This window comes from Salvia hispanica, chromosome 1 (assembly GCF_029641045.1).
Source record: "Salvia hispanica isolate PSC_SH4W2 chromosome 1, Shi_PSC_v1, whole genome shotgun sequence".
Taxonomy (NCBI): Eukaryota; Viridiplantae; Streptophyta; class Magnoliopsida; order Lamiales; family Lamiaceae; genus Salvia; species Salvia hispanica.
The window spans coordinates 4,365,221-4,389,235 of record NC_142692.1 but is presented as its reverse complement, the minus strand read 5'-3'; the positions used below and the strand labels follow the sequence as shown (position 1 = coordinate 4,389,235).

Genomic DNA, 24,015 nt, shown 5'->3' with positions numbered 1-24,015 from the left:
CTTTATTTTTTTTGTGAAGAATGAAATTTAAAATTTGTAATTAAAAGGAAAAGAAAAAAGCAAAAAAAAATGGACAGAAAAGGAAAAGTACGAAACCCGTTGGCTGCTGATTTTTGCCATAACACAAACACAATGAGTGTGGTAATAATTAGAGGGGCAAAACCGGAAATCCAACATTTTCCGTTACACTTAACGGCCTCCGTCACACGGCTATAAATACGGGCTCTTTTTCCCATCGCTCTCACATCTCTCACACTCACTAGGTGCAAAAGAAACACAGTCCGTGTTTTGAAATGGTTGCGTGAAGAAGAAGAGTAGGATCTCTGTGTTTTCTTGATAATTCCACAAAAAAAAACAATCATGGGAAGGAAGGACAGCAGCAGCCAAGCGCAGAGGGAGAAACAGAGAGTTCAATCCGTGGTTGAGCTTCTCAAGAAACAAGCCCCGCTCACCATCAAGCAGGTTTGCAATCACACACACTAGCACCTCCCACTGCGTGTTTTTAGAGAAATTGAGGCAATGTGTGTGTTTAATTTGCAGGAGAAGTTCTGCAACAATGCTTGCGTGGAGAGATTTTTGAAGGCGAAAGGAGATAATGTGAAGAAAGCGGCGAAGCAGATTAGAGCTTGTCTTGCTTGGAGAGACTCCATTGGAACTGGTCTTTTTTTTTTCTCTCTCCCCTTTTTTTTTCTTTTTGTTTGCTAGTTTGAATTCAGAATCTTGCTTTTTTTTTTGGTTTTGGTATTTTGAAAGTTTGTTTGTAGCATGCAATAAAGCGAAAAATTGGATAAGCACCAATATTTTTTTTTATTTTTTAATTATCACTGATTTTAATGTAACTTTTTATTTTTATTTTTGTAGATAATTTGATGGCTGATGAGTTCTCTGCTGAGCTCGCTGAGGGAGTAGCTTATGTTGCTGGCAACGACGATGAATTAAGACCTGTTGTGGTAATTTTTTTTTTTTTTTTTTATATTAGTATTAATTTCTTTATGCAAATTTAATGTATATGTTGCTCAAATTTCAGATATTTCGAATCAAGCAGGATTACCAGAAATTCCATTCTCAAAAACTGTGAGTTGATCACCAACACCTTGGATTTTAATTGTCCCCTAAATGATTTTTCATGCTTAATTAGTGGACTGATAATTTTATTTTTATTTTTTTTATGAATATAGGTTTACAAGGTTGCTTGTGTTCACACTGGAAGTTGCAATTCAAACTATGGCAAAAAATGTTGACCAATTTGTTCTCCTCTTTGATGCCAGTAAGTCTCTTATTACAACTCCTTTTTTAAAAAAAAGTTATATGTATGTGTATGTATATAATATATATAGATAGATTGAGAATAAAAATAATTTGGTGGAAAAATGAAAGTATTTAAAGTTATCAACACATACTCTGTCATACCAAATCAGAAACACAGCTTTTATCCAGAGTTGGGAGCAGCAATGAATGTGCATATTCCTATATGCCTGGGGATTCCACAACCACTTCAAAATCACTCTGAAAATACCCTTTAACACACACTTTATGCTAAAATTAATAACATGATTTAATTTCCCATGTCACGCCTAATTATTATAATTAATGTTAAAATTCACATTAGCAGCAGTTGATATTATGTCGGAAAGCAGGCATATGATGTCTGAAACTTTTTCAGAAATTGCCTGGAGTGCCCCTGTGGTGTCACGGTCACGCTTGGGGTGAATAGGGGTATTTCTGGGAGTTGATTATTTTTTTACTAAAAAGTGATGTTATTCTCTTTACCTATATGTCAGAATGATCCAATCACCCAACAGCGATTTGAATTTCTCTTGACCTTCTTTAAATTTTTAGTAGAGTAACATGATTATTGGATTTTTGGGAGTTTGTTAATATTCTTGTTGACTAATGTGTATGTATTATTGCAGGCTTTTTCAGGTCAGCCTCTTCTTTTATGAACATGTTACTAGCAACATTAAAGATTCTTGGTGATCAATATCCTGGCCGCCTTCACAAGGCATTTGTTATTGATCCTCCTACTCTGTTTTCCTATCTTTGGAAGGTATGTGTGGTTAATTTGTGGATAATTTTGTTAATAGTGAAATGGTAGTTAATGATTGTAATGTGATTGTCACGTAGGGTGTGAAGCCGTTCGTCGAGCTGTCGTCGTCGACCGCGATAGTGTCGTCCCTCGACTTTGAGGAATCGATCGAATTCAACGACTTGAGTTGCTACCCGCGCGCGGCCTCCCTCCGGTTCGATCCCTCGACCGCGGCCAAGCTCGGCTCGTGCTCCTCCTCTCGGTTCTCGTTCACCGTCTCGCACCATCTCGACTCGTTGAAGCCTTGGTACCTGTCTTTTGGGGACACGTCCGTGTCCAAGGTGGGCCCCGCGAACCACCCCGTGGCATTCTCGGGTCCCGCCATCTCACCGCTCAACGCTAGGTCGTACTCCTTTGCTTCGCCGGTTGCGAGAGGGCCACACGGCAGCTTCGACGTGGGTAGGAAGGGCATGTTCCCGTCGACGCCAATGCCGCAGAGGACTCAGAAATTGGACTTTGACCCGGCCACGATCCGCCATCCGAGGACTCCAAACCCTTCGTTCCTGAAATCGCCGGCCCTGTTTTTCCGAAGGGACTCCCAACCGAGCCGGGTTGAGAAGTCCCGTGATTCGTTCACCCCGTTCCTAAAGTTCTACCGAAGGCCTTATGATGAGATGATCTACAGATCGAAGATGAGGCCCCCTCTTGGCGGCCTCATCTCGATCGTTTCGCCTCAACTCAGGCGCAACCGACACATCTCGATGTCGCAAAGGTTTTGAAGTTTCTATCAAGGAAAATAGTACATACTAGAATCTTCAATTAACCCCAAAAGGTTTCTTACCTCATTTATTGAATATTGTTTTACCTAAATCTTGGAAGATCAAAAGGAAATGTTATTGCATAGTACACTATTTTCGTGTCAAAAAATGTGTAAAGAAAAGACTGCGTGCAATGTGGGATGTGAAATGTCGTGCAATAAATATTAATGTCGCTCTAGTGCTACACTTGATTTGAGCAATTGGGAAAAAAAAGACAGCGTTGAAATATGAAATCGTGGTCGAAACGGTGAACACATAAATGTTCTCACTTTATTTATTTTTTCCCTATGTTTAATTTATTAATACTGTGATTTTTTTCGACGTGTACTTGCCCTAATGGGTTGAGTTTGTGATATCAATGATATTTGTAATATAAAATTTTTCCATACCTCATTTTCATCGTATATTATGTTTTTTGTTTTTTCCCTTTTTCTTTTGGACAAAATGCAAGAAACAAAATGTTGATTCCGGAGACTTCAAGATCAATCGTTATCTCGTCTTAACATTATTGAAAAAAAAAAAAAAGAACCACCATTTTCTTTAAAGAAATTAATGTTCCAATGTTTGAAATATGATTTTATATTTTTGGAACTAATTAAATTAACCTCCATACATATTTAATTATACTACTATATGATTATGACGTATAATGATACAAACCATCTCCAAACTTTATATATAAAAACTTATATTCGTGCTTTAATTTTCCCATTTGAAAAATAATAATGGTGATTTTTTTTATAAAATTATGGTATATGTACTATCCATGGAGTACCTGTAATTACTAGAGTTAATTATATATAGTTTGAATAACTAAAAATTTGACCTTAAGTTTGAAACTCATCTTCTTGTAAGCTTGTTATTGTAGTATGTGGTGGTGATTAATACTTTAATAAAAATTGTTGGTTTTAACAATGGCAGGGTATTTGGTAGGAATAAATGTGTCTTTTTTGCTGTTTGTAAGCAAAAGTCAAAATCCAACAGATTAATATTTTCATATTATTATAAAGTATAAACCATATAGGGAACTGAAATTGTTACACACAAAAATTTGCAAAGCACACTAGAATACACACACTTGCACACAATAGAGAAAATGCAGTTTTGTAACTTATATATTTGTCCTTAACCAATCAAGGCACTTTTAGTTGATTAAATCTTGTGTATTTTTCTCCACTGCTGTGAGATATTGGTTTGTATTTTAGTTTGTGGTTAATTTGATATGGACAAAACTTCTTCTGGTAATTTGTGTTTCTTTATTCATTTTGTGAAAAAAGTGGTATTTCTTCGCTTATTTCTAAGAGTTATTAATCACTGGAGAAATGTCAAACTGTCATAGATTATTTTTTGTACAATCTCTGGTTTGAAATTTGGTGTTTGTGGTTTGTTTTGTAATGAGGCAGACAGACTCAACAGTATTGTTAATCTTGAAAGTGACATGGAAAATTAAGTGGTTAGATTCCAACTAAATCTATACCCTTTACTAGATGTAGTATACGTCTATTTTTATATATGCGGAGTAGTATTAAAAATGAAAATATAACTAATTTCCTTCTTATTTTAGAAGCTTTGACATATAATATTCGAATCCGTTGTGAAATTTAGTACTAGTTCCTAAAAATGAATCTTTTGCATTCTCTATGTATATTTCATTTTTTAGTGCATCAAATTACTCAAGTATTGAACGGATTTAGCAAATGTATACTGTACTAGCATACTAAAAATAAGAAAAGAACATTTATATATGCGTAAATTAATGTAAAAACTACTACTCCTTTTTATGGTGAAAACTAAGAACACTAAAAATTTAACAATGGTAGCACCAAAAGTTACATCCTTCATTGTGAAATTAATTGCACATTAAAAATGATAATTGAATGAAATTTTCAATCCTTAATTAGGATTCAAATCATGGTGCTGAACTTATCCAATAAGGAGATATATCCACCATTGATCTTCGTGATCGATGGATAACGATAGTTCTTAATTAGTTGTCATTTTGAATGGCTAAAGTATAATGTAATATTGGTGAGGGATGGCGATGATTTTAAATACTTTAGTAATAGAAGTATATATATGATGGATGAATTTTCTTACAAGATCAATTTTTGCACTTGGGTTTGAATCCCACTACGAGTGAACATTTTGTGTGTATTCATTCATCTCATGTTCATTGAATCTGTGTGTTTGTTAATTAATTCTATATGTTACAGAGCTAATAAGTTGAGATGGGTAAAGACCTATGAATATGGACTGAATTATATTCAATTAATTATTAGTTGGTACTAGTTCTACATTCTCTAATTTGTCTTTATTACTTTCTCGTGACCTCACTGATATTAACTACTATGCTGATTTAACTATGTAGGTCCAATTAATCACAGGATCTCTAGTTGGAATGCTATTGTTTTGGACATATTATAGCCAATTTGTGAGGTTATAGATTACAAACCACAAGCTATACCTATGCTTAGGGATTTAGTGATAGGAGATATTATTTTCCACCGATTTCTTGATAAATATATTAATCTAATAATATATATAAAGTACAAAAAGTAGCATTGTTTTAATTTTATTCAGACACTTCCTTTATTTCATGGATTAAAATGGAATTTGGATTAACAATTGTTTCATTTTGGGTTGGATCAGATCTCAATTTAATAGTCATGGGCTGATTTAATTATCTAGAACCATGGCCCATAATAATGCGATTTTGGACTTATCATTGGCCCAATTTAAAGCCACTCACTTAAAAATTTGATAGAATGTCCATATTTGTATTTATTCAACTCTTTAAAAAATTTAATAGAATGTCCATATTTGTATTTATTGATTCTTAGTACTATTTTTTATACTGGCTACATTCAGTGGTGGATCTAGAGGGGGCAGGAGGGAGTGGTCGTCCCCTCCGTACAACTAATTTCCTCTTATCCGGACGTAAAATTACCATGTCCCCCCTCCATATGTCCCAATGTCGCTCCGAAAATTGAAAAAAATTTATAATTTTAGCCTTAAACCATCCTACTAATATATATTTCGCTCCCTCCGTTTATGAATCCTGGATCCGCCAGTAGCTGCATTACTAGCTCACGTTGTAATAAGTTTACGTGGAATGTCAATGTTTAAATTTGCCAGTCATTTGAATGGTCTTTTGATAGACCCCACCTTGTCAAAAAAGTACTCATTAATTTAGCAGAGTTTGGACTCGGTCGTATGTGGCACAAGTAGCAAGTCTCCTTTGAAGTCTTCTTTTTTGCTATTCAATGGTTGTTGGAATAGATAATATAGTTGTACTTCCTCCGTCCAACGATAAGCAAAGCGAGACGTTTCATTTTTACACTAATTTTGAACCAAATAATACTCTATAAAATGATTCTTTTTTGCTATTGAATAATGTTAAGAAGCATATTTTCTATATTATTCTTTTTTATTTTACGTACTCTTCACTTAAACTATTTTATACTATCATTTCATTAAAACGAGTGCAAAATAGAATTATCTCGTTTATAATGGAACAAAGGGAGTATTAATTTTTTTATGATTATAAGCTAAGATTAATTAAGACATACTATTATTATTATTATTATTATTATTATTATTATTATTATTATTATTATTATTATTATTATTATTATTATTATTATTATTATTATCCCAAAACTACATATTTGACTATACCTATCTAATCAAACAATATTATTAAATTTAGGAATATTTGAAGATAGTTTTTATTGAAACACACCCTCCAAAATTATTCTTCAATCTATTAAAATAACATAAATTTTTTTATTCGTGGGAAAAAAACAAACATAGGGTAAAGTTCGTGATATTATTGTCAATTTTAAAGTTCGTAGGAAAAACTCAATTTTTTAAAAGTTTTATGGTATTAGATGCCAATATCCCAAAAATTTTAATCATCAAATCGAACTCCGTGTAAATGTGGTACTATGATGCTGATATTTCTTTATAGACCCAAAATGGAGACACCCTTAAATATATTATGTAATAAATTCATATGTTCAACAATGAAAAATTGAAGAAAAAGATTTAGAGGATTAAAAGGATAAAGAGCTGTAAAGCTACTTGCTTTAATTGCACGACAGCTTTCATTACATACACTTTTCTTCGCTGCCCATAATTTTTTAGATAATCAATTACTTGGGATGTTATATGTTTACATTTTTTCTCTATACTTATATTACATACTTTAATATCATTGACATGGGCAATACATCTTTTTCTGAATAATTTTATTTATTTATTTTCACATGTATATATTAAGAAAAAATATAATACAATGAATCAGTCACATGTAGAAAACTATGAAGTTGAGTTGGACCCTCATTTATTTATTACCAAGCACATGTAAATTTCTACAAAATTCGTAACAAAATAAGTTATAGTATAATACATCCCAAATTGCATAATTGCATAAAATAAAATGAATGTGATTTTGGAGAAGTGGGGTGTTCTGGTTGATTATATAAATCCAAGATATTATTCCATCTAGTAGGCTCGTTTTGTCACATGTATAGCACACCTTTTTACCTTTGAAAATTTTCTTGTTAAATTTGGCTTTTTGTAAGCGCGGTCACATCAGCAAAAAACTTAATTAGTTGGTTGAATGCAACCTATGAAATACTCCATTTGGTTTTATTCATCCTTTTTATTATATAGAAACAAAAATGCTTTCAATCCAAAAAAAATTAAAGGGAACAACCTAACATCATACTATAAGATACAATCAAGCAACACCAATAACCCACACGCATGATAAAACTAAAGAAACCAAATTAACATAGATTTGAAAATGCTATATGTGAATTATTGTATTTTTGTGCATGATATGCTGAGTTGTTGGATAGAATTAGCTAACAAGGAATAATAAGTACGTGGTGTGGGTTTATTAATTTTCTATATATGTGAACCACCTAAACACTGAAAAAGAGTAAAAACAGTTATCAATTTATTAAATTTGATATAGTAAAAAGGAGCGGTATATACTCCATTTACATAACTAATCGGCCTACAATTTTCCATTGTAATATTTTGAAAACGGAGTAGAAATCTATGCCGCCGTAATATATATGGTTGACCATGGCACGAGTTTTAAGAAATTGGTAGAGTATGTAATTAATGAAGTGAGATGGTGGAGTGTGTAATAAATGAAGTGAATTAGTTGAAGGTGAATCCCTTTTTGACTTTTTATTTTTGTTTTAGTTTATTTTAATGTACATAATGACATTTTGATGAATAATGGGATAAAGTTGTATGACCAAATATGAAAAATAAATGTGACTCTAAATGTGAGACAGACTTTTATGGCAAAATGTGACTATAAAACTAGGATGGATGGAGTATTTCAATAAGTAGATAACACTTTAATTAATATAATATTGTTTTTTACAATTTTCTACTGTAATATTTTTAATACTTTAATTATAAGTCGTTTATACTTGTATTTTCAAGTTAATTGTTTTTACTAAACCACTAAGAGCATCTCCAAGAGTAGAAGGTATACAAAAAAGGTATATCATCTATATACCTTCTTAAAAGGTGAAATATACTATTCTAAAAAGAAACATACTCCAAAGGAAAAGGGTATGTAGAAAGGTAAATGATTTGGTAAATATAAAATAATAGTATAAAATGCACTAAAAAACATAAAGTGTAATACATTCTCAAATACTTTCTCCTTTGGAGAAGGGTTTTTTCATGAAAAGAAGCCAAATATAGTGGTTATAAGATTTTACCTCTCCATTGATGGGAGGTAAAGATACCTCTTCAAAATGGAAAAATGTATAATACCTTTTCAAATATCTTTCCCCTTAGAAAATGATTTTTTATGAAGAAAAGGTAAATATGATAGTTATATTAGTTGACCTCTTCATTTACCTCTCCCCTTGGAGATGCTCTAACAAGTGGATCGATTTTTATATAAATCAAAACTATATCAAATCAAGTTGTGACTAAATAACACTATTCTTTTTTAAATATTTCTATTATATTTTAAGGTTTTAATTTATTTTTAACATAGTAGATACCTGTTATTTTATGATTATACAGTTTTTTGACTGGCACAAGTGTGTAAGTTAATTTGAAAAAAAAAAATGTTTTGGAAACAGAAATGATTACTCATTTTTCTTGGATCCCACTAAGGGGAAAAGTTATTATGGGTAATATGTTAGCATAATTTTGTTGGGTGCACGCATTAATTACTCCCAACCATGTCACAAAAGGCCTAGTTTTTCACATAACCAATAATTCTAGCAACCCCACCATTTAATTACGCCTGCTCAAACCAAAACCAAAAGTATCTCTCCATTTCTTTACAAATAACCTACCCATATTATTTTATTCAAAAATATAATTTATATTTATAATATATTAAATTTCAAGGATATGCATACCAAATCAGGTCCACGAAAAATAATAATGAACTACACAAATTTTAATATCGAACCAACTTTATTAGAAGGAAATTTATTATTAATAAATAAAGATTAATTTTGATAAAAGACATGACCAAAATGATACTCCAAAACATTACTACCCCATATGAAATTTCTAATTAAAAACACCTAATAGAATATTCCATAACTCTACCATATTCTGGCTGTAATGTTTTTAATTAAGTAATTAATGCTAGTGCTAATTATGACGCGTTTTCAATTTGTACTACCAATTTTATTAATCACTGTTTTTATATGTTATTGAAACATAATGTATTTGTCTATTGATGCACTTTAACAAAATACTTTAAATTTTAGTTGAGTTATACAACTTGCATGCTATAGTAAAAAAATACTATTACGTAGTTGATAAATTTTATATATTGAAAATTAATTTTTTTTTTAGTAGCAGAATCCAAAGAAGTATCTAAATGAAGATAATTTATTTAGACTTCATCAGTTAACATAAAATGAAAGAGTAACTGCTTCACACCACTTAGGATAACAATAAATATTAGCCATGATTAAAAAACAAACTGAAGGCACATTTCAAATCTAGCCTCTCTCTCTGTGTCTAATTGTCCAACTAAAAGTAACCTCTCCTCTCAATCAATTCATAAACTCAACAGTATATTAATTGTACTAAAAAAATGGTACTAATAGTAAAAGTTTATCTTAGCACAATCAATAAGTAAAATTAAAATCTCACAATATAACATATGAAAGAAATATGAAATTTTATTTTTAACCGTGAATGGAATGCACATTGCACACCACCAAAACTACTTTTTAGAGTGAATCTGCCAAACTATATTGGTTAAAAAAGAAGACGACAGAGGAATCTTTCCTGTTTTGAATTTCTCAAATATTTATGATTTCTTTCCTGTCTAATTGAATTGAATTCTTCAATTTTTTAAATATTCCATTGCAGACAATTCCAGCACTTTAGCATGTGACTATTATTTTCTCTTCAAATTCAAGCAAAGTCGATTGCGATAATTCAAATATTCTCCTCTTACTATTAGCAAGAAAACAAGAAAAATCTCTAAACCGTGATTCTAGTCCTCTCCTTTCTTACAGCCCCTAAAAATTTGCCCTCAATCTGCAACTCCCTTTGTCCTTACCTTAAAACAGTTGCTTCCTCCAACCTTAAAAGGCCCACACCAAAAATAAAAGTTGAATCTTCATCCCTAAAATTTGAATTCAACACGAAGCAGAAGTGGGTTCCTGGATTCACCTCATAAAGATTCAATCTTGGTATGTTTGTAACCCCTTCTCGATTTTCCTGCTTTTTTCTGTGTAAAGATTGGATTTTTGTTGAGTAGTTTGTGGAAAGATCTAGTCTTTTATTGAATCTAGTGGGGAGAAAGGGAAAAATGAGGGATTTTCCTTCTTGTTTTGGGGAGAATGGAGTTCAGGTTGCTGATGCTTCTTGTTCTAGTGTGAGTGGGACTAAACCCTCTCAGAATTCTGTCACGTGCGTGTATAGATGTAAGTTCTTTGGCAAATCTTGTCTGATTAGTATTGTTTGGAGCAAGAATTTAATGGGGCAATGCCTGAGTGTTGAGATAGATGATGCATTTCATCAATGCTTATGCAAAGTAGATGTGAAGCCCTCTCTGTTTTCAAAGAGGAAAGGATCCAAGAATCTAGAAGTGAATTCCAGTAAAATTGAGATATTTTGGGATCTTTCCATGGCAAAATTCGGGCCCGGGCCGGAGCCGGTGCAGGGCTACTACATTGCAGTTGTGTGGAAAGGGGATATGGTTTTGCTAGTTGGGGATATGAGGAGGGAAGCACTCAAGAAAACTGGAGCAGTTGCTTCACTTTCAAGTGCCATTTTCATTTCAAAAAAGGAGCACATTTCTGGAAAAAGGGTTTTTGGCACAAAGGCACAATTCTCAGACAATGGCCAGATTCATGACCTCAAGATCGAGTGCGACGCTAGCTGCAGCGACGATCCGTCCCTCTTGGTTCGTGTTGATGCGAAAACGGTTATGCAAGTGAAGCATCTGCAGTGGAAGTTTCGCGGGAACCACACCATCTTTGTTGATGGCTTGCCGGTGGAGGTGTTTTGGGATGTGCACAACTGGCTGTTCGGCCCGAGCCTTGGCAATGCTGTGTTCATGTTCCATAGCAGTTTGTCCGCGGAAAAGATGTGGAGCACCGGGAGCCCTTCAATGTGCGACTCACCGGCCTTTTCTTGGAGCTGTTCGGAGAGTTTGAGGGAGCCTAATATGCCAGGTCTTGGCTTCTCAGTTTTCTTGTATGCTTGGAATAAAGATTGAACTTTTGCTGGTTTTAGTATTTTTTCCAAAGCCTGTGGTGATTCTTTGAGGTCTATTGATGAGTTCTTCTGTGTATAGAAATTCTAGCATGATCATGAAATTGGACAATACAGTACTAGGTTGATTTAGGGTATGTCTTGAATTATTTATTGGAGGATTGATACAATTCTTGATACTTGAGAATTCAAGAACTTGATTATGGGCCATGTTCTTGATGGCAATTGTGATGCCTTTTTGACTATGCTACATTAATATGTGTACTACTAGTACAATTTATTAGCCACATTTGCCTTTTGATGTTTTTACACCTAGTGAGTACTTTGCCAATTTTTCTCTTTTATCTCTTGCTAATGTAGAATGCATTTTATCCATTTTCTATCTTGTTGATTTCGCAATAAACCAACAATGTTATCGTCAATGTGTATGGATTTTGAATACTTGACATAGAAAAGTCTGATCTAAAAAGAATAGAAAGTTAAAAGGAAATACAAAACCGATGAATATTTTGTTTCTATTGCTTTACTGTGAATTTGAATAAGTGTCAAGTCATTTTCATGTATGTGCAAAGTGCTAATTATTTGCCAAGAATGTCAAGTCAAACACAGTATTTTCATATCATTTTGTCAAAAGTATTTCACCTACTAAAGGGAGTATTACTTAGTACTTACATTTATTGAAATTTCATGTATATCAATTGTGTTTTGAAGGAGAATTTAGATTTGATACATTATATTATAAATATATTTGATTATGATTAAAAATAAAGAAATAACACTATATCTTACACTCTTCCCTTCTGGCCATGTTTGATTGTTAGGATTCTGTTTGGGAAAGTAATCTGATTCCTTAAATTTTAAATTCCTGTGTTTGTTTCAGTTTTTAATCAAACTGAGTAATCAGAATCCGAGAACAAGGAAAGTTGTACAATTTTCCAAGATTCTGAATCCTAACTTTTCTCAGGTATTCTTTTTTCCAGTTTTAGGATTCTTACATATTTAAGCAATATATTATTATTATTATTATTATTATTATTATTATTAATTACAATATTTTAAAATATTTTAAACTTATAAATCATACTTAATTTCTTTATAATAAATAACTATAATTAAAATTATCGTAATTATAACTATATTTTATAATAATTCATAATAGTAATTAATAATTTATTAATAATTAATAATAAATAATTAAAATATAATTATATGATATAAATTATATAATAAATAAAAATTATTATATTTTATAAGTTAATAATTAATCAATAAAGTCATAGTGCAATTTTAATTTATAAAATTTATTCAAGTATAATATCTGTAAATATTATAATTATTAGTATATTTATTATTATAATAAATGAGTATAATATTCCATGTAACTATCATTATATTAGCATATATCATGATGGATAATCCATATTTAAACAATCCATCGTAATAATAAAATAATAATATAATACTTATTATTTAAAATTAAAAATTTATTAAAAAATTTACAATATTATATTTTTTATAAATAAAAAAATAATAAGTACAGTATATTTTTAGTTTGGTGTTTAAATTAAATATAAATTTAAAATCTTGATATTGTCCAAACACAGGAAAGTAAAGTAACTAGGAATCATATTCCCGGGATTCATTTTCCCAGAAATTATTTTCCTTATCAACTTTACTTTCCCGCCAACCAAACATGGCCTCTATATTTTTTCTCAAAGAAACTGATTACCCATAGATAAACTAATTTATCCCATTTAACGCCTTATCCATATCAATTTCTAGTTGATACGTAGTACTATATGATTTTTCAATGCTTGTAAATGCTTCAATAAAGCTAATTGAAAACTCAAAAGAACCACGGGCTCCTGAAGTGTAAAATGGGCTAAATATTGATTCAATTAAAGTGGGCCTTGGAGTGGAAAATAATGTGAAGTGGGAAGGCAATCACAATGGATACGGGTGTATTGAAGTAATGTGCAATTTATTACTAGTAGTTATTAGGTAGGGCTTCCTTTTAAATTTCGAAAGCAACGAATTTGATAATATACGGTTGTTGCCTCACTTTAAAAAACTACTACTACTACTAAAAGGATAACAATTTTTTAAAAAGTTATCCTCAATTTTCTCAATATAACCGCTTTTTTAACAAAATTAGTTGATGTCCACTTTACCCATGTGGCCATGTATAGCCCCACTTTATATGCATTTTTCTCTCTCCCTTTTTAGTGAACTTAACAAAATAATGTTTTGTGATTTAAATAGAGAAAAAACATAATAAAATAGGAGATAAAATAAAGACTAATCTTTTACTGAAAATAAAATAAGCTAATTAATCTTGGAACATACACGAAGAAATTTGCAAGTATGTTGAAAAGTGAAATAACCGATTGGTAGGGTTATGCATTTTCATTGTCTTCTTCTTATACAAATGAACTCTTCACAAATTTGTTGTGAAAACAGGTACTACTATATAAGCCCATAGGTTGTCGAAATTTTTATATAATTAAATTTGTTTTTCCATTTCAGTTATTATTAATTTTAGTAATATTAAACCGGGGAGGCGGGGACTGAAAATTGGGGTCATATTGCATAACTATTAAGATATTGTTCTGAAAATTGTATAATTATGTCCACTAAGTTGCCCAATATCTTGGCAGCTTCCCAAAACCTAAAGAGATGATGATTCATATAGTACTACTATAATTTATACTTACATCTATAGCCCAATCCAACATAATAAAAAAATATTTTTATAATTTTAGTATATTAAAAAAACATACGTAATGACATAATTTATTTATATATTAAATTTGTAATAAAAAGTTTACTAAACATTAAACGTAAAGTTTAGGTACATAAAAGAATCATGATAAATTTTAATATAGGAGTAACATTTAGTTGTTTCCTGAAATAACAAGAATAAGTTTAGTGTTTGGTAAAAGTTTGGTTGTTGATTTAATTGGGAAAGTGCGAGTTGTTTTTAAGAGAGAAGAATTAATCAGTAATGCACTAAAATACTTGTTAATAGTACTTTATAAATAATCCGTCACATATCACTACATAAATAATCAAGATAATGTTCAACAAACCTATTGGAATATTTTCAAAAGTTCCTCTACTTAAGCTTGTATATTGGGAGTACACTTATTTTATAACCTTGTCGAATGTTAAATCAAAATCCATTTTGCTGAGTCAATTTTGAAATTAGTCATAGGATGAGGATAAGTCCAATATTTTTCAAAAAAACTAAACTAAAAGGATAAGTCCAACACATGCAGGAGTCGAATTGGCATTCCTATCTCCCAGGAAGATTTGATTCTATGAGATATGTTGGAACATCATGATTCTCAACACATTAGTTAGGTAACTCCATCATCACACACCATTTATATTCATTTCCCCCCTCCTAAAAAACACACATTATTTATTGCTATTATATGTTCCATGCATGCTAGCTCCATCTTATAACACCCACACCATCATGCTGATGCAAAATTGACATCATACATTATAAGCCATGCTCATGGCCCTATGGAGTCCCACACACCCCTAAAGAGTGCAGCATCATCAATTGACATGTGGCCAATCAAATCTAGCAGGGAGAAATAAAATATGTGGATCTTATTATTATCCATGCAAGCACATCATCATGTATGATTGCGTAAACAGACAAAGAATTTTAAAATATTCAATATGAATATATACTGCCTTCATCAGTCCGTTTCATTTGTCACAAGAATTAAATGTTTGATGAGTTAAATAGCAAATTAAATAGTACTACTAGTACTAAAAAAATAATATAAAAAGAAACAAAAATATTTTTTGACAAAAGAAAACAGACTAGTGATCATTGTTTAGTTAAAACACATATGAGTGTAAATGAGTTATACTCCTACTTTTTTTTATTGTCTTAAAAAAAATGTCATATTTATTTTTTTTCTAAAGAAACAGTAAATCACTATTTATATATCAATCCCATTTTCTAAATTATATTTTTCTCTCTCACATCAATATATTTAAATATATTTTATCTCTTAAAATCATATGTTATTTCCTTTTCTCAAGTGCGACATCTACCATAGGACAAGATAGTATTGTTGTTTTCATTTTGAGTCTCATTTTCCATTACTAATACTTCAATCATTTTTTCTCTATTTCCATTCTATCAATTTTTACATCAATATTTGTGTGGTTCAAAATTAAAAGTTAGTAGTACTAGTTTTGATTTATAAATATTGAGGCGTGATAAAATGAATCTAGAAGCAATATAGTGTCAAGGCAGGGACATGTTTAGAAACTGTTGAATAAAAATGAAGTTTGGTAGATATTATTATGAGGGGTTGGGGGAGAGAATTGATGTTGCGATGGTGACGATGATGATTGAGTGCGCCTGGCTTAGCACGCCATTCATCTTTGAATCATGAAATCCACTGCACGCCTCTCTCTCTCCCTCTCTTTCTATTCTAACTGCATTTCCCAACCAAGATTTCGATTTTGGTCCAGTTTCTCAAGATAAATAAACACCCTAAATTAGGGTTTATTGTCACTCAATTCAATCATCATCTTTTAACCTTTTTTCTTGTTTAAGTGCATCATGGTGTAGCACAACACACTGTATTACCTTCATCATGCCCACTTTGTCCATATCCTGCTCTCCACGTGTCGCCTTCTCATTCGCCGCCTTCCTCGATACCTACATATTTTAATTTAATTATGGTATACCCTCTCCTCTCCATCCCACTAAATTACTTATTTTTCTTTTTACAACGTTCAATGACACATTTTAAAAAATGAATACGTCCATATATAAATTCTTGTGTCGAAAAGAAAACGTTTCATTAACCAGGACAAAGGGAGTATATAGTCTGAATAATAAATATAATATTTCAGTACTTTTATGTAACATGCTTGTACTGTCGGATCATACATGCAATTGCACTTTGTAATTTTATTGGCATATTAAAATTTCGATGGATTTTAGTGTATGAATTTTGAGCTGGAATTAGTCGAGTTATTATTTTTATTTCTTTTAACTTTGACTACAACCTTTATGTTTTTGTTTAATTTTGTAATTGGTTATAGGAGGCTGCGAAAATCCATGAAGATTGTGTGGTCTCTTGGTTTGTTGTGTGAGGGAAATCACCCTAATTTCATAACATCTCCTACTAACCTAAGTCATCATATCCTTTTCGATTTCCCCCAACTTTCCTTTACTTATATATCACTACCACTTCTCAATATTCATCATCCTAGCCCTCTCTTCCTCTCTCTCTCTACACACACATCCCTCCATCCATTTGTACATCAAATTAAGTCTAGAAAAATGGGTGATGTTTCAATCTCAAACGGTTTGACTAACTCTCAGAGGAAGAGCTGCTGGTATGAGGAAGAAATTGAGGAGAATTTGAGGTGGTGCTTTGCACTTAAGAGGTAATTAAATGTCAACCATTTTCATATTCATCTCACATCACCAAACACTATACAATTGCATTATTATTTTGTAAATTTAGTATCTTCATGAAAGAAGAATTGATCATGCTCGGGGGAAAATTTTATCTAAACTTGAAGTTAATTAAATGTGTTGATGTTCTTATTTAAAGAATACTACAGTGAAATATTATTATAGTTGCAACTTATATAGACAAAATAATTGATTGATTTATTAATCTTTTTAACTACAACTTTCCCCAAATCCTGTCTACTAAAGTTGAGACAAAGAGAAGATCAAGTGAGCAAAAAAAATCATGAATCTTGTAATTAAATAACACTTTGATTTACTTTTTATGTATGCAGTATTTTGCACACAGGTGCCTCTCAATACCAGGACATTCAACTCTTGGACACTAAGCCCTTTGGCAAGGTATAAAATCAATCTCCTATAATATTTTATTGAGATTCAATTCATGAATATAAAATAACATATTATATATCATGACTTATATCTCATATGGTTTAGGCTCTTGTAATTGATGGAAAGCTTCAAAGTGCTGAGATAGATGAGTTCATCTATCATGAGTCTCTTGTCCATCCAGCACTTCTAAATCATCCCAAGTAATATTTTCACCTTCCCATATATTTACATTATATATATGGATATCTAATTTAATAAATAATTTAAATTTCCAGTCCAAAAACTATTTTCATAATGGGGGGAGGTGAAGGCTCTACTGCTAGAGAAATACTGAGGCACAAGACAGTGGAAAAGGTCATAATGTGTGACATTGATGAGGTAATTAATTGCTTAATCAACATCCCATATCTAATTAATTTTAATTAAAATCTATTTTGTGCTAATATAGTGCATAATATTGCAGGAAGTGGTAGAATTTTGCAAGTCACACTTGTTGGTTAACAAGGAAGCCTTTTATGATCCTAGATTGGAGCTCGTTATCAATGATGCCAGGTTGCTACCATACCATGTGCAAGAATCAAATTTATTTTCTAATTTCTTATTTTAAATAAATTTATTTATTGGTGTATGATAATTATGATCAGGGCTGAACTTGAAAGAAGGGAAGAGGTGTATGATGTGATAATAGGTGATTTGGCTGATCCAATTGAAGGAGGGCCATGCTACCAACTCTATACCAAATCATTCTATGAATTAGTAGTTAAGCCTAGGCTTAGCCAGGGTGGCATTTTTGTCACACAGGTGGAGTACTATATTTTTGTCACTTATCATTTGTTTCCTTGTGTAATTTTGATGATTAATTAATTAATTAATAACAATAAAACTATTTTCAATAATTCAGGCAGGACCAGCTGGGATTTTCAGCCATACAGAGGTGTTTTCTTGCATCTTCAACACCCTGAGACAGGTCTTCAAGTGTAAGTTGATGAGATATATAGCAATTTAGCAATCAATAATACATAATTAATAGTATATGTGTTTGATTTGTTAATAATGACTGTTATTCTCTAATGTGCAGATGTTGTACCTTACTCAGCTCACATTCCATCTTATGCTGATACTTGGGGATGGGTCATGGTAAAATCAGCACTTTGATCAATATTCAAATTAGTTCAATTTCTATGTGATGAACAATTCAACAATAATTTTGAAATAAATATATGTGATTATAGGCATCGGATAACCCTTTCACACTGAATGCTGATGAGCTAGACCAAAGGATCAAGCAGATGATTGAAGGGGAGAACAGATATCTTGATGGCCAAACATTCACTTCCTCTTCTACCTTGAGCAAAGCTGTTAGAAAATCGTGAGTCGTTGGATTCTTGATCACGTGCATATTTATTATATGTGTTTTTATTTAATTATTAATTATTGATTATCGATCATAGGTTGGACAACGAGACTCATATCTACACCGAAGGGAGTGCGAGGTTCATATATGGCCATGGGAGCAATGCTTGCAAGCAACATTGAGCTCTGAGAAAGAAAAAGAGAGCAAAGAAAAGAAAAGAAAATTTTAAAGAAATTTGGGAATTGATGGTTTCTACTTTTGATATGTTGCTTTGATTATGTAGTTGTTTGACAGAAATTATGTTTGGCCTAATGCCTTGTTTCCTTGTTGGTTTCCTTCCTCTATAAGTATTAATGGAAGTGGAATACATGTCATGGCCAACTATATAAGTGTTGTTTTGCTACTTTATAATGTACAATTTTCTTTACTTTAGCCATTTTCAGAATGTTGGAAATGGTCGGATATATATGCATATATATTTTTATTCTATTGCTATTGCTGTTTTATTATACTATTTATTAGTGAATAATACTTTATTAATATATGCCAAGTTATCAGATGACTGGATAGCAATTTGATTACTAATTATGCAGCATATTAGATAGATAAACAGCACTGCAAAATAAATTAATTAAAAGCTTGCTTTAGTACATGCTCTTCACGTTATTGAATTAAAAAGGATATCCTAAGACAACTGTCCTGTTTCATGCATTATTTAGTTCATAATATGGAATATTCCACTACTTTACTCGATATTTTTTCATAAGATAATTATAAGGATTTCTAGTTTGCTTTATTAATTATATATATTTGGTCGAACCCTCTACTACAATTTACAAATATGATTATTATTATTATTAAATTATTCAATCATCATTATATCTATCAAATCTTGCTTATAAAATTTCACAAAATTTGTAAGATTTATGTACATAATTTAGTTAAGAAATCATATGTGAAAAATTTGATAGTAGTGCACTGATGCAGTTATGCTATAAGAAATGTTTCAGAATGTTCAGGTTAATTCTTAAACACGAGGAACGCATTGAAACTAAAATTAAAACAAGAGTGGAAAGTGGGTTTGGTCTTCAAATTTCTCTACCTTAACGCGTTTAAATACGATTATTGAAGGTTGGGAAAGAATAAAGTGCCCAATTCAATATACTAAAGAATTCAAATTAAAAAAATGATATTAACGTGAGCAAAAACGTGCACAGTTCTTGTTCAGTTGTTCTGATATAAGACATACGAGCGCACAAGATTAAAGTAGAATCATTAATATTGTTTCTTTTCATTCCACGTTATTCACGACATTTAATCAGTGATCAGTTCATCTATAATTCAGCGCTTTACCATTATTATGTAACAATTGTTATTAATAGTAAAAGTTATTCTTTCTGTCTTAATAAAGATGTCTGTAACAATTATTGTTAAAAAAATTATTCTTTCTGTCTTAATAAAGATGTCCACATTTGTTTTTATTTGCTACTCCTACTACATTTCTCTACGAACTTTAATACAATCAACAACTCTGCCTAAAATATCATTTCATTATTATTTTATAAAATGAGGCAAAAAAAAAACATTTTTATAAATTAAAATTACTGATTTTTAGTACAAACAAAAAATCGGAACATTTGGGTCAAATTAGGGCAAAGTTGATACCTAAGTTGAAATTCATAAGTTCCTATTCTAAAATGAATTGTCGATTGGAGTGACATATACATAGTTCACTTACATGGAGTAGTACTAGTATTTAAAAAAATTTCTTTACACGTGAGATATTTTTAGAATTCTAATTTTATGTTTCTTTTTACACTAACGTAAAATATTGTTATTTTTATTTCATTTGTCAACATTATAGAACTAGAAAAATATCTAAACCCTTTTCAAAGATAGTAGTAGTCCTACTATTTATGAAAATTAAAGTAATAAAATATCTAAACCAATTTTAATGATATTTACGAAAAATTAAGTAAATATGAAACCATTTCATAGATATTTACGAAATACTCCAATTATTTCCCCTCCACTAATTAAATAATTAATTAAAAAACAATGGAGATCAGAGTTGTGACGGTGATGAGTATTAAAATATTTCAATATTATTGGAAGATGGGACCCAGCTGAGTCAGCGGTTAATTCAAACTTGCATTTCATCTTTATCCGCTCCCTATAAATACCGTTCTTCATCACATTTCTGTGAGTCCTCTCAAAATTGAAATTCCTTTAAACCTTAATTTTCCATTTCCGATATGAATTCTTCCGGCATTTCTTCCCCTTTTCAGACCCTCATATTTGGTATACTTATTCCCGCTGCAATTCTGATGAGTGTATATACTAATGGCTAGATGAAATAATTGTATGAATTTTTAATTTTTCTTTTCATTTCATATGAGCAGATTTGGATGATACCCTGTATTCTTCCAAGACTGGAATTGGCAAAGCTCTTAAACGAAACGTTGAAGGTTAATTTAATTACCACCATTATTTATTAAATAAACTCATTTCCAGCTTAGTTAAATTAAAATGGTTGATTTTGTTGCAGAATTTCTTGCTGAGAAATTTGGAATTTCTGAATCCGAAGCTCAGGATATGAACAGAGAGCTTTTCAGAACTTATGGAAGCTCCTTAGCTGGCCTCCGGGTAATTAATTCATCCTCTATTCTACCTAAACTTTACGAATTATCTTCAATTTAGCAAAGTACTAATCACCGAATCATTTTTGTGTTTTTTGCAGGATTTAGGATATGATATCCATCCCGATGATTATCACAGATTCGTGCACGGAAGATTGCCCTACGATCTGATCAAACCGGACGCAGAGCTGCGCAACATTCTGCAATCGATCAAACAGCGCAAAATCGTAAGATTAAATCATCTGTCAACCACAAAAATAACCGTAATTAGAGTATAAAAGTTTCACGTTTTGGCAGATTTTCACGAATTCGGATAGAATTCACGCGATGAAAGCGCTGGATCGCCTCGGAATCAGAGACTGCTTTGACAAGATCATATGTTTCGAAACGATGAACCCTGGCTTGTGGAAACCCGCATCGATGGAACATCCCGTGGTCTTGAAGCCGTCCATGGAGGCGATGAGGATCGCTGTCGACGCCGCAGACGTCGATCCCCGCCGCACGGTATGAACACCGATCGCAGTCAATTTTAATTTCTCTTTGATTATTGGGTGAATTTTTCGTTCCATCTTTTTTTGAGGCTCTGTTTTGCTATGCTGCAGTTGTTTTTCGACGACAATGTGAAGAATATAGCCGCCGGGAAGGCTGTCGGGCTTCGGACAGTTTTGGTAAGTGTTGGTGATAAAAGCGGCAACAAACAAACTAACGAGAATATGAAATACCTAATCTATCGTGAAGTAACCAGTCATTGAGACCTAAAGGTTGCTTCTCAAGAATATGAACTCCTCTATGAAAACTATAAGCCAAATGCGACAAAAAATTGGCAGAATAATTCCCTTCTATATGTATAAGGAATACTATTAATCTAATCCAAAGCGACAGCTAATTACTAAACTTAAGTCCTGACAGTTGGTGTGACTGAACTATTTATATACCTAATTATATAATTCTAATTAGTTTAATTTTGTGAAAAAAGGTTGGAAGAGTAACAAAGAGCCAAGAAGCAGACTATGCTATAGAAACGGTGACAAACATGGTGCAGATGATCCCAGAAATATGGGTAGGTGATGATGATAAGAGGATTAGTCACGCCAGAAATGAAATGGATTCCGTTTATGCAGCCACTACCGTTGTTGCTTGACTCACTTAATTGTACATCTACAACTAATCAACTGCTATGTACAATCTGTGTATGCATGTGAATCAATTCTGTAATCTTTAATCTTTATGTACGTTGATCAATAATTGTAATTTGTACGTGGATATTCGATAACAATGGATTCATCTAATCAAATGTTAAAAATGAATAACACAACAAGAAATTGATTTTTATTTCGTTGTGTTTACATTTTCAACGCACAATATCATCAATTTCTTATCATCCGCATTTTTTATTGTATATTGTGAGAAAAGAATTTGTAGGAGATATATGAATGATAGGGATGAATTACTAAACCACATTTAACAAAGTAGGAGTATCTTTGATGAAGCAAAAAAGAAAAAGAGAACAAGCATAAATACACGATTACAAACAAATTACAAACCGCTCACAGATCGTAGACCTGTTTGCCGGTGAACTTGACCTCGATGGGGCTGACATTCTTCCCGATGGACCGGAAGTTCTGGCCGACTCCGGTCCTTCCGGGGTTGACCTTCTCCGGGTAGACCCCATCCTTGGGGTGCAGATACTGCACCTCTCCGTTGGGGAAAACCCGGTAGAATTGGTACTTGATCTTGTACTTGGACCGGAGCCGGGTGCCGAGGGCGAGGCACTGCTCCTTCCTCGCCAGCTTCAGCAGGTTCGGCCCCTGCCTCATGATGGCGGCGCCGCCGGTCGGCATCTCGAACACCTGCTCCTTGGGGGACTCCCACGTGATCACGTAGAACTCCTCCACCTGCGCCTTCCTGAGGAGCCCGCCCGTGCTGCCCCCGAAGATCGGGGACGGGGTGTTCGGGTCCAGCTCCGGCGGGGTGAATCCCGCGGGGGCTGCCGGGGCGGCCTCAGTCGCGGCTGGGGCCTCCTCGGCCATGGCGCGGATGGGGCGGGGTGTGTGGGTTTTGGCGGGCTTTAGGGAGGGGAAGCTGGCGAGGGATTGCTTCCATGGGGCTGCCACGGCGGATTTGGGGGCGGCGGCGGAGAAGAGGGAGGCTTGGGTTGCCATGGCCATCACTTGGTTGTATCTTCTCTCTTTCTTTTGGGTGGTGGGAAATGGAAGGAGGAGGTTTGATTTTGAATATTAGTTGATGAGGAAATGTTTGGATATTGGGGATAAGGTGATATGGTTGAGCCAATTAGATTGTGGCATTTGATATCAAGCCTTACCTTCTTCAAACTGCTGCCATCTGTATTTTATTTGGATTTCCTTTTGTTTTTTAACATTTTTTTTGGATAATCGATTGTATGGACCTAATTACCCTTACGGTTGAGTTACTTGAGTTTAATTTTCCTTCTTAATTTGTCAATTTTTTTCCTATGCTTATGATGGTGTTTTTCATTTAACTCCTTCTGTCTCACTATAAGTAAGACGTTAGATTTGAGCACGAGATAAAAATTAAGTGAAAATAGATTTACTTAGGAGAAATAATTAAAT

At 32.5% G+C, this 24,015-nt stretch overlaps 5 protein-coding genes across 5 annotated transcripts; 4 read left to right on the top strand and 1 right to left on the bottom strand.

The window, feature by feature from the left end:
- The first annotated feature begins 243 nt into the window (after positions 1-243).
- On the top strand, positions 244-3,028 carry LOC125219151 (Sec14p-like phosphatidylinositol transfer family protein). The gene is made up of 7 exons (XM_048121039.2): positions 244-462; positions 541-658; positions 862-950; positions 1,028-1,074; positions 1,179-1,267; positions 1,914-2,047; positions 2,125-3,028. Exons 1-7 carry the CDS (start codon positions 361-363, stop codon positions 2,803-2,805), a joined length of 1,260 nt encoding a protein of 419 aa, XP_047976996.1. The 5' UTR covers positions 244-360; the 3' UTR covers positions 2,806-3,028.
- A 7,195-nt stretch (positions 3,029-10,223) lies between these two features.
- LOC125219011 (uncharacterized) lies at positions 10,224-11,889 on the top strand. The gene has a single exon (XM_048120848.2). It carries the CDS (start codon positions 10,673-10,675, stop codon positions 11,582-11,584), a length of 912 nt encoding a protein of 303 aa, XP_047976805.1. The 5' UTR covers positions 10,224-10,672; the 3' UTR covers positions 11,585-11,889.
- A 4,926-nt stretch (positions 11,890-16,815) lies between these two features.
- Positions 16,816-19,274, top strand: LOC125219537 (thermospermine synthase ACL5-like). Its single transcript, XM_048121545.2, has 10 exons — positions 16,816-17,010; positions 17,374-17,440; positions 17,537-17,631; positions 17,707-17,809; positions 17,895-17,983; positions 18,076-18,232; positions 18,333-18,408; positions 18,510-18,568; positions 18,664-18,800; positions 18,883-19,274. The coding sequence occupies exons 1-10, from the start codon at positions 16,904-16,906 to the stop codon at positions 18,965-18,967; spliced, it is 975 nt and encodes a 324-aa protein (XP_047977502.1). The 5' UTR covers positions 16,816-16,903; the 3' UTR covers positions 18,968-19,274.
- Positions 19,275-20,985: 1,711 nt separating this feature from the next.
- On the top strand, positions 20,986-22,762 carry LOC125224438 (uncharacterized protein C24B11.05-like). The gene is made up of 7 exons (XM_048127838.2): positions 20,986-21,086; positions 21,188-21,253; positions 21,334-21,431; positions 21,526-21,651; positions 21,722-21,928; positions 22,027-22,092; positions 22,401-22,762. The coding sequence occupies exons 1-7, from the start codon at positions 21,041-21,043 to the stop codon at positions 22,563-22,565; spliced, it is 774 nt and encodes a 257-aa protein (XP_047983795.1). The 5' UTR covers positions 20,986-21,040; the 3' UTR covers positions 22,566-22,762.
- An 88-nt stretch (positions 22,763-22,850) lies between these two features.
- LOC125224439 (photosystem I reaction center subunit II, chloroplastic-like) lies at positions 22,851-23,643 on the bottom strand. The gene has a single exon (XM_048127839.2). It carries the CDS (start codon positions 23,590-23,592, stop codon positions 22,972-22,974), a length of 621 nt encoding a protein of 206 aa, XP_047983796.1. The 5' UTR covers positions 23,593-23,643; the 3' UTR covers positions 22,851-22,971.
- Positions 23,644-24,015: the final 372 nt, after the last annotated feature.

Excerpts from the sequence above, each read along its gene's own strand:
- LOC125219151 (XM_048121039.2), top strand. The coding sequence starts at position 361 with ATGGGAAGGAAGGACAGCAGCAGCCAAGCGCAGAGGGAGAAACAGAGA. Across the intron at positions 463-540 it reads CCCCGCTCACCATCAAGCAG|GAGAAGTTCTGCAACAATGC; the intron begins GTTTGCAATCAC and ends TTTAATTTGCAG. Across the intron at positions 659-861 it reads GAGAGACTCCATTGGAACTG|ATAATTTGATGGCTGATGAG; the intron begins GTCTTTTTTTTT and ends TTATTTTTGTAG.
- LOC125219011 (XM_048120848.2), top strand. The coding sequence starts at position 10,673 with ATGAGGGATTTTCCTTCTTGTTTTGGGGAGAATGGAGTTCAGGTTGCT.
- LOC125224439 (XM_048127839.2), bottom strand. The coding sequence starts at position 23,592 with ATGGCCATGGCAACCCAAGCCTCCCTCTTCTCCGCCGCCGCCCCCAAA.
- LOC125224438 (XM_048127838.2), top strand. The coding sequence starts at position 21,041 with ATGAATTCTTCCGGCATTTCTTCCCCTTTTCAGACCCTCATATTTG. Across the intron at positions 21,087-21,187 it reads TTTTCAGACCCTCATATTTG|ATTTGGATGATACCCTGTAT; the intron begins GTATACTTATTC and ends TCATATGAGCAG. Across the intron at positions 21,254-21,333 it reads TCTTAAACGAAACGTTGAAG|AATTTCTTGCTGAGAAATTT; the intron begins GTTAATTTAATT and ends ATTTTGTTGCAG.
- LOC125219537 (XM_048121545.2), top strand. The coding sequence starts at position 16,904 with ATGGGTGATGTTTCAATCTCAAACGGTTTGACTAACTCTCAGAGGAAG. Across the intron at positions 17,632-17,706 it reads GCACTTCTAAATCATCCCAA|TCCAAAAACTATTTTCATAA; the intron begins GTAATATTTTCA and ends TTAAATTTCCAG. Across the intron at positions 18,233-18,332 it reads GTGGCATTTTTGTCACACAG|GCAGGACCAGCTGGGATTTT; the intron begins GTGGAGTACTAT and ends TCAATAATTCAG.